Here is an 8,875-nt window from a genome sequence, read left to right on the forward strand (position 1 = left end):
AAAAAAAAAAAAAAAAAAAAAAAAAGGTTGCCAGCTCCTGACCTAGTTCACGGGATTTGCACCTCTTGTTGTTCACAGATTCCTTTGAGAATTGGGTAAGAGCCCCAGACCCAGTCTTTGGAGAAATGTGAGCGAGTATGAACACAAATGTATCCACACACGCACACACAAACACACGGTTTCAGGGTCTGAGGATTCCTCAAAGCCCATCCATTAATACCAAGGTTAGGTAACAAGCCTTGTTATAGTTCAAGGCCCTGGTTTTACCTATGAGGGACCTCGGCTCCCAAAAGGGGGTGCTGTGGCCCAGCGCACACAGCGACTTCCCAGGGGTTACCTGCCGCCGGAGCTCCTGCAGCTCCCTCCGAGCCTCCAGCCGCGAGCGCTCCACCTCCTGCAGCCCAGCCCGCAGCTCGCCAGCCTCCTTGCCCACAGCTGCCCGAGCCTCCTCCAGGAGCACGAGCTTCTGTTCCTTGTCCTCATTGGCAAGCTTCAGGCTGGAGGGGGCAGAGGCCGGAGGTCAGAGGTAGCCCCAGGTCCTGGAAGAGTAGGTGAGTGGCCCTACACAAAGGTCCCTTCCCCTGATGCCCGGAGTGGGTCTGGCAGGCTCTTGGCCTAGAGGTTCCCCCAGTGCTGCCTGCAAAGTGGCCCTCTCCTGAGCTGAGCCCTCCAGGGCTGGGGATCAGGCCCTTGGCTGAGAGAGGTGGACCAGCGACACACGCTCGTCTCCAGGGTGATGCCAGTGGGTGAGGTCAGAGTCTGGACCCAACCATGCCTGCGCCCACCATTCCCCTTCCTTCAGGTAGGACAGTCACCTCAAACAAACCAAGTCTGGGCTTGGTTCGAGGGCAGAGACTCCCCATCTGCGCGATTTCCCCAGAACCCTGGGGGGTGAAGTTAGTTCCTGGGATGACATTCAGTGCGAATGAAGGACGAGGCTCGGTGAAGGGCTGGGCGCTGGGCCCCCGTGTCACCCCACCTGATCCGCTCGCTCTCCGCCTTCTTCACGGCCACCCGCAGCTCCTCGTTGGACCGGCGCAGGGCCTCGAGCTCCTTGGCCCCCTCGCTCAGGCTGCGCCGCAGCTCACCCGCCTCCTGGCGCTGGGCCTCACAGCCATCCTGGCTCTCACGCACCTTGCGCTGGGCCTCCAGCAGCTCCCGCCGCAGCCCGTCGCGGGCATCCTCCAGCAGGCGCAGCTGGGTCCGAAGCTCTTCTGCCTGTGAGGACAGCAGGGGTCCACATACGGGGGTCAGGCCCCACTCAAGCTGGGTGGAAAGGAGCCCATCCCCGTCTCCCTGGCCACGGGACACCTGCCCCATCCCTCTGCAGCGGCTCGGACTGCAGGTGTGACTTATGATTTGGGGCAAAGCATACTGGAGTCAGCGGTGCTCTGGCCTGAAATAAACATCAATCAAGATCATCCTGTGGGACTTCCCTGGTGGCGCAGTGGTTAAGAATCCGCCTGCCAATTCAAGGGACACGAGCCCTGGGCCGGGAAGATCCCACACGCTGCGGAGCAACTGAACCGGTGCGCCACAACTACTGAGCCTGCGCTCTTAGAGCCCACAAGCCACAACTACTGAGCCTGCATGCTGCAACTACTGAAGCCCACGCACCTAGAGCCCGTGCTCCGCAACAAGAGAAGCCACTGCAATGAGAAGCCCGCGCACCGCAACAAAGAGCAGCCCCCACTCGCCGCAACTAGAGAAAGCCCGCGCACAGCGACGAAGACCTAGTACAGCCAAAAAATAAATAAATAAAATAAAATAAAATAAATAAAAAGATCATCCTGTGGATTAACCTCAAGAGGGCAGGGACGCCCAGCCCAGCCTCTCTGTGAGAGCCCAAGTCCCACACGTACCCAGCAGGTACTTAATAAACGCCTAACACCTGCCGCCTGCTTCCTTTCGTGCATTCCTTTGTCCTCGAACACACGCTTCTGGGTTCCCAGCGGCGTCTAGGCTGCACTGCCTAGGAGGAAGCGGGTGCGTGGACGGGCAGGCAGCTCACCTCACGCAGGCAGGACTCCCGCTGCCGGCCCAGGTCTCGGGCCTGTTCCTGCAGCCTCTTCACCTCCTGTGCATGGGCCGCAGCAGCCTCCTCAAGCTGGGCCCGCAGGTCCCGCAGCTCGGATGTCAGGGCGTTCACGGTGCTCTAGGACACACGGGCTCCTGAGACTTGGCACTGCCGTGTCCTCCTCCCCCGCACTCCCAACCCCCACCGCCACTGATCCCAGCTGCGCCAACTGAACTGTCCATTTGCGGCTCTAGACACGGCCCCTCATGCTGGCCTGCCAGGCCCTCTACTGATCCCTTGATGCCTGGCAAGTGCTATGCACATAGCCGGTCTCTCCCTCAGACTAGGGGATTCACAGGGCAGAGCCGTGCCACCTCCCTCCAATGGGGACTCCCAAGGAAGGGTGAAGCTCCACCGACAGCCTGGATGCTGCCCCCGGGGCAGAGCCACGTGTCCCCCTCGGACAGGGCTGTGTCCCCCCCCATCCCCAACCCCGGCTCCGACGGAGGCCTGCCCGCCCCCGCCTGGCCTACCCGGTCCTGCTCCTGCCGGCTCTGAGCATCGCGCTTCTGTCGCTCCATCTCCAGGGAGATGGCGGCCAGGCTGTGCTGCGTCCCCATCAACTTCTCCGACAGCACCGTCTTCTCGGACTCCTTCAGGGACAGGGCCTGGGCAGAGGCAGGGAGCAAAGGGCTCGGGGTGTTGGGTGGTCTTGGGGGGCATGCTTGGGCCTTTCCCCCACGTTGGCCTTGGAAATGTGCCCACTGGGGGCTCGGGGACCTGACTGGGCCACCACAGGTGGAGCCAGGGCAGAGGTGCAGGCTCACCCCCTTGGCAGCCCCAGGAAAGGGTACAACAGCAGTAACAATAACCTGGACACAGACACAACTTGGACATCTCACATCCTGAAGCAGGGCCTTTCATTATTCCCATTTTACAGATGAGGCTATTGAGGCTCAAAGAGGTAAAGTGACTTGCCCAGGGTGACGCAGCAGTTGAGGAGAGGAGATGGACGCAGTCTGCCCTGTCTCCATTACATTATGGGAAAGTCAGGAGTTAGTTCTTTCTGAGGAGGGTCAGCTGCTGCATGTGGGCTTCGCGGGGACTGCTCAGAGGCGGTCATGGGGACGCCATGCCCAGCCTGGGGTGGGAGGAGGGATGGGAGAACGTGGGTCAGCTTTTCTGGAACAATGCTCACGGTGTCATGACTGTGGCTGCCACTCAGTAAGCTCCCACCATGTGCCGGGCCCGCTCGCTGGACAGGGGTCTCAGCGACGCTTCACAAACACCCCTTGAACTCCCCCATCCTGACGGTGAGGAAACCGAGGCCCAGAAAAGGACTCCTAGCTCCTAGCTGCTGGGTGGCTGAGTGGGGACCAGCCCCAGAACAGGGGCCCCTCAGGCAGCAGTGGAGGCCACAGCAGGGCTCACGAACCTGCTGCTTCTCGCTCTCGGCCAGGAGGAGGCCCTCGTCACGCTCCTGCTGCAGGGCGGCGATCTCCTCGCTCAGCTCTTCCTTCTCGGCCTCCAGCCGGGCCAGCAGTTCCTCCCGTTCCCGCTGCAGCTGACTCTGCAGCTGGGCCCGCTCTGCCTCCAGCTCCCGCCATGCCGCCTCCTGGGGGCCAGGTCCATGTGCGTGTGACCCACGAGGCTGGGCCCAGACAGCCCCTCGCCAACCTCGGGGCAGCAAGGGCTGTGGGGCAGGTGATCAGGGAACTACAAGGTGGGGTGGGTGATAATGAGGGCCGTGATGGGGACACGCCAGGAGCAGCAACGGCCTGGCCTTTGGGTGGGGGCGGGGAGGAGGGTGAGAGGTCAGAGAATGTTTCCTGGAGGAAACAAGCAGCTGTCAGTCAGGTAGAGAGAAAAGGCAAAGAACCCCAGGCCAGAGTACAGCCCCGGAGACGACTCAGAGGAAAGAGGAAACATGACGAACAGGGAAACTGTGATATTTAAGGTCACTGGAGTTTGGATTACAAGGGGGACATGGTGAAGGACGGGGCCAGAGCCACAGGCAGCAGCCAGGCCAGATCACACCAGTGGGCTTTAGGGAGGGGTGACCTGATTTTCAGGACAGTTGGGACAGCAGAGCCTCAAGACAGAGTGACAAGGAGCAATCTGAATTTTAGAATAGCGGGTTGTTCAGAGCTTGTGAAAGAGGGACCAGGATTGGGGGTTGGGGTAGAGGGGAGTTGGGTCGGCTGTGAGCAATAAGAAGGCATGGGTCTGGGGGTGGTGGAATAGCTGCAGAGAGGAGTACAGGTATGGTGACATTAAGAGGCTGAGTGCTGGTGCAGGGAGAATGAGGGAAGGCACAGGAGAGTTTGGCTCCCTGGGGACTGGGTGGGTACAACCCACAGGCAGAGCCCTCTTGGGGTCTGAGGGAGGTGCCTGGCCCCAGCACTAGTCCCTAACAGCTGTGTGAAAATAGTCTCTGCTTCAAATGCTGTGTCACCACCTGCTGGAGAAGTGTGATTCTATCTACAAATCCAAGAAGACTACGTACAAGGTGAATGGCGCCCCCTGGTGTCAGGAGCCACAGCCTGAACCTCTGTCAGAGGCAGCCCAGTCCAAGATGAGTGGCTCAGGTCCCCTGTCCAGAGGCCCACTCTGGAGACTATCTCAGTACAACAGTAATAATGACAACCAGCAATTATGGAGCATTTACAAAGTGCCAGTCTCTATGTTAAGCTCTTTGTAAGGATTATCTCACCTCATCCTCATAAATTATACTATCATTATCCCCATTGTTAAGATGGGGAAATGGGGGACTTCCCTGGTGGTCCAGTGGCTAAGACTCCACGCTCCCAATACAGGGGGCCCAGGTTCGATCCCTGGTCAGGGAACTAGACCCCACATGCCGCAACTAAAGATTCCACATGCTGCAACTAAAAAAAAAAAAAAGATCCCGCATGCGGCAACGAAGATCCCACATGCCGCAGCTAAAACCCGGTGCAGCCAAATAAATAAATAAATATATATATTTTGTTTTAAATGGGGAAATGAAGGCACAGAGACCTTAGGTAACATAACCAGCATTTGGCCAAGATCAGGTTGAAACCCAGGCAATGTAACTCCAGAGCCAGTGTTCTTAGGTACTTCTGTCTTTTGGTGACCTGGCCCCTCGCCTTTCTATGTGCTCTGGTCCCCCGAGTGATCTTTCATATGCAAACTGCACTTCTTAGCAAATTAAAGTGCCTTCCGACTCTACATTAGATCAGCATTTTCCAAATATGGTCGTGGACTCCCTGCATCAGGATCACCAGGGCTGGACCAGATTGGGGCCTGGGAATCTGCATGTTTGATAAGGAGTGGTCCCCGATGGATCCTCCCAGCTGCCCCCTGAGCCTCTGAAACAGAGATGAAGTTCCATTTCACTGATGCAGAGTGAGAAGGATGACACGCCTGAGGTCACAGAGGAGACAGAGACGGTGGTTCAGGGCCCTCCCCCACCCCACTGCCTGCCCCAACCCAGCTGCCTGAACCTTCTCTCGCTGGAGTCGCTGTAAGTCCTCCTTGTGGGCTGCCCGCTGCTCCCGCAGAGAGGCCTGGGCCTCCCGCTCAGCCTGCACCAAAAAAAAAACCCGCATGCGGCAACGAAGATCCCACATGCCGCAGCTAAAACCCGGTGCAGCCAAATAAATAAATAAATATATATATTTTGTTTTAAATGGGGAAATGAAGGCACAGAGACCTTAGGTAACATAACCAGCATTTGGCCAAGATCAGGTTGAAACCCAGGCAATGTAACTCCAGAGCCAGTGTTCTTAGGTACTTCTGTCTTTTGGTGACCTGGCCCCTCGCCTTTCTATGTGCTCTGGTCCCCCGAGTGATCTTTCATATGCAAACTGCACTTCTTAGCAAATTAAAGTGCCTTCCGACTCTACATTAGATCAGCATTTTCCAAATATGGTCGTGGACTCCCTGCATCAGGATCACCAGGGCTGGACCAGATTGGGGCCTGGGAATCTGCATGTTTGATAAGGAGTGGTCCCCGATGGATCCTCCCAGCTGCCCCCTGAGCCTCTGAAACAGAGATGAAGTTCCATTTCACTGATGCAGAGTGAGAAGGATGACACGCCTGAGGTCACAGAGGAGACAGAGACGGTGGTTCAGGGCCCTCCCCCACCCCACTGCCTGCCCCAACCCAGCTGCCTGAACCTTCTCTCGCTGGAGTCGCTGTAAGTCCTCCTTGTGGGCTGCCCGCTGCTCCCGCAGAGAGGCCTGGGCCTCCCGCTCAGCCTGCACCAACTTCTGGGCCATCAGTTCCTTGTCCAGAGCGACCTTCTCCTCTGTAGTTGTTATCTGCTGCCGCAAGCCCGCCAACTCCCCTGCACAGAGGGATGGAAAGGAGAAACAAGCTTGGGTCAGACCCTCCCAGTGGGCCAACAGACTCAGGCCAGGTGAGCTATGTGGGCAACATCCCAGAGGGGAGAGGGCCCACCAGTATCTAGCTGAGTTCCCTTGGAGAACGTTCTTGCCCTCTCTGGGCCTCCGTTCCCCCGTCAACTGCATGGGCCCAGTGGCCCTGTCGCCCTCCCTACTTACCTGGAATGGCATCTAAAGGATGAAGTGACTGATGAGGAGGGCCCCCCAAAGGGAGAGGACAGCAAAAACATGAGAACCCCCATCACTGACTGAGTGCTTATCACAGGCACAGCTTCACATCACACCCACATGGCTTATCCCCAATCTACAGATGAGGAAACGGAGGCTCAGAGGAGACAGGTAAACTCCCAAGGCTACACAGCTTTCCACGAGGCATCACCTTTAATGACTGACTGCCATAAGCACACTTGCTGGACTCTCAGCACTAATGAAAGTGACCGGGGGAGGGTGCACCCCACAGGGGTCAATCTAAAAACTATCCTCAGGGTGGGAAGTCCACCAGAGACTGTCAGCATTTCCCTTCCCGGTTCTGTCTGGCTCACGTGGACGTGGACGAAAAACTTAATTTTCGCGGCCCAAGCAGGTGCTTAGTAAATGTTTGTTGAGCAAGAAAAACCTGTGAGTTCAGAGACTGGGCGGTAATGAGAGTCGTCAGAAAAGCAGCTGATGATGGCTCTGCGGAGACGCAGAACTCTCTAAGCGCCCTGATGATGACAGACAGCAGCCACTGTTGGCTGAGGAGCCAGGCACTGTGCCAAGGCCATGCTTTTCTCACCTCATCCTGGCAAGGCCTCATCACCTCTAACTGTCAGATGAGGAACCCGTGGCCCAGGGAGGGAAGCGGCTGGCCTGGGACAGCGGCTGGATTGGAAGCCCGGTCAGCCACAGCCCAAAGCCAGTGATCCCAGCTTCGGTGAGACCCCAGAACTCGACAGGTTACAGCTCCAGCTCCGGGCTGGAGCCCGGGGTTCCCCACCCCTCACCCCTGGCCCCCCTACCGGTCAGGGTCTCCTTGGCCAGCAGTAGGGCCTGCCCATCCGCTTCCAGCTGCTCCCGCCGGGCCTCGAGCTGCGCCAGCTGCCGCTGCACCTCAAACAGGCTGCTCTCCAGGGCTTCCTTCTCCAAGCTGCAGCATGCACGATCCCTGAGGCCCCGGGACCCAGCCTCCCGGGCCCCAGAACACTGTGAATCCCAGGGCGTGGCCAGCCATGGGCCAGGTGCCAGTCCACCTGCCCAGCCGTGCCCACGCTCCCCGGGGAAGCCTGAGCCCAGGCTGAGATGAGCTGGTGACCTGGCCCCTGAGGGCCCATGCTGGATGTGGCTGGCCACGGGGTGACTCCGTCAGACCCCCCAGGGTGGGCTGGGCAGAGCTCAAGGCCTCACCGCAGGCATGTGGCCTCCTCCGACAGGGTCCGGCCCTCACGCTCGGCTGCTGCCAGCTGCACCATCAGGCCGGCCCGCTCCTTGGCCAGCGCCTCCTTCTCCCGGGCCGCCCGCTCCGACGCCTCCGCCTGCCGCTGCGTCTCCCGCCGGGCCTGCTCCAGCTCATGCTCCCGCCCGCTCAGCTGCCGGGAGAGCTGGCCCCGCCCCAGCGCTGTGAGCACCAGCCCCAGAATCCCCCAGCCTGCTTATCGTGCATCACCCTGACCCTGGGCCTGACCCGGCCCTGGCAGGCAGGAGACCAGGTTCAAGCCCCGGTTGTACCCTGATGTGCTGTGTGAACCTGGACAAATCACAGCCTTCTCTGGACCTGCAGTGCACGCACATGCAAACATAAGGGTCGTCACTTAGTTTGGGTGGCAACCAAACACTTCCTGCACCCCAAAATGTCCAGATAAGCTGAATGTATAAGAGAAAGCAAAGGAGAGCTGCTCTGCAGGCCTCAGAAAGGGAACCTAGAGCCTGGCTCCCTGCACCGCGTTGTCTGTTCCCTAGAGGCCCCTCCCAGGAAGCCAGGCCCTCCAGGACAGACACCCTAAGGTCCCTTCCAGCTATGATTTCCCAACAAGTCTAAGATTCCAATTCTAAAATTCTCTACCAATTATCATATCATTAATCTTTACTGAGTGGTGATTCATTTCTGTAAGTGCTTACACCGTATACTCTTCAGGACAACGCTTTGTGGTAAGAACTATTAGCCCCATGTTACAGGTGGGGCCGCTGAGGCATGGGGAGGTCGGGTAGCTTGCTCAAGGCCCCCAGCTGGCAGAGGTGGGTCTGGATTTCAGCCGGGAAGCAGGCTCCTGAGCCTGTGACGTCCCCCAGGATAGAATGCAAAAGGCCGGGAGCCTAGAACCCCTTCCCCACCTGCTCCCCAGACCCCACGTACACCCACCTGGGCCAGCTGCTCCTGCAGCCGGCAGCGCTCCTGGTGCAACTCCGGGAGCTGGCGCTCCAGGGCCCCCCGGGCCTGCTCTGCCGCCCGCAGGGAGCCCTGCAGGCCCTGCCGCTCCACCTCGTGCTCCAGCC

General features: G+C 58.8%; 1 protein-coding gene across 1 annotated transcript in view; it reads right to left on the reverse strand.

The window, feature by feature from the left end:
• CROCC (ciliary rootlet coiled-coil, rootletin) overlaps positions 1–8,875 on the reverse strand; it is a 44,903-nt gene that overhangs the window by 15,864 nt on the left and 20,164 nt on the right. The window contains 9 exon segments of the mRNA XM_007459266.1: positions 338–497; positions 980–1,218; positions 2,012–2,155; positions 2,551–2,685; positions 3,453–3,632; positions 6,179–6,348; positions 7,405–7,532; positions 7,790–7,983; positions 8,742–8,861. Of these exon segments, the coding sequence (XP_007459328.1) occupies positions 338–497; positions 980–1,218; positions 2,012–2,155; positions 2,551–2,685; positions 3,453–3,632; positions 6,179–6,348; positions 7,405–7,532; positions 7,790–7,983; positions 8,742–8,861 (1,470 nt within the window).

This window comes from Lipotes vexillifer, unplaced genomic scaffold, assembly GCF_000442215.2.
Source record: "Lipotes vexillifer unplaced genomic scaffold, Lipotes_vexillifer_v1.1 scaffold496, whole genome shotgun sequence".
Lineage (NCBI taxonomy): Eukaryota > Metazoa > Chordata > Mammalia > Artiodactyla > Lipotidae > Lipotes > Lipotes vexillifer.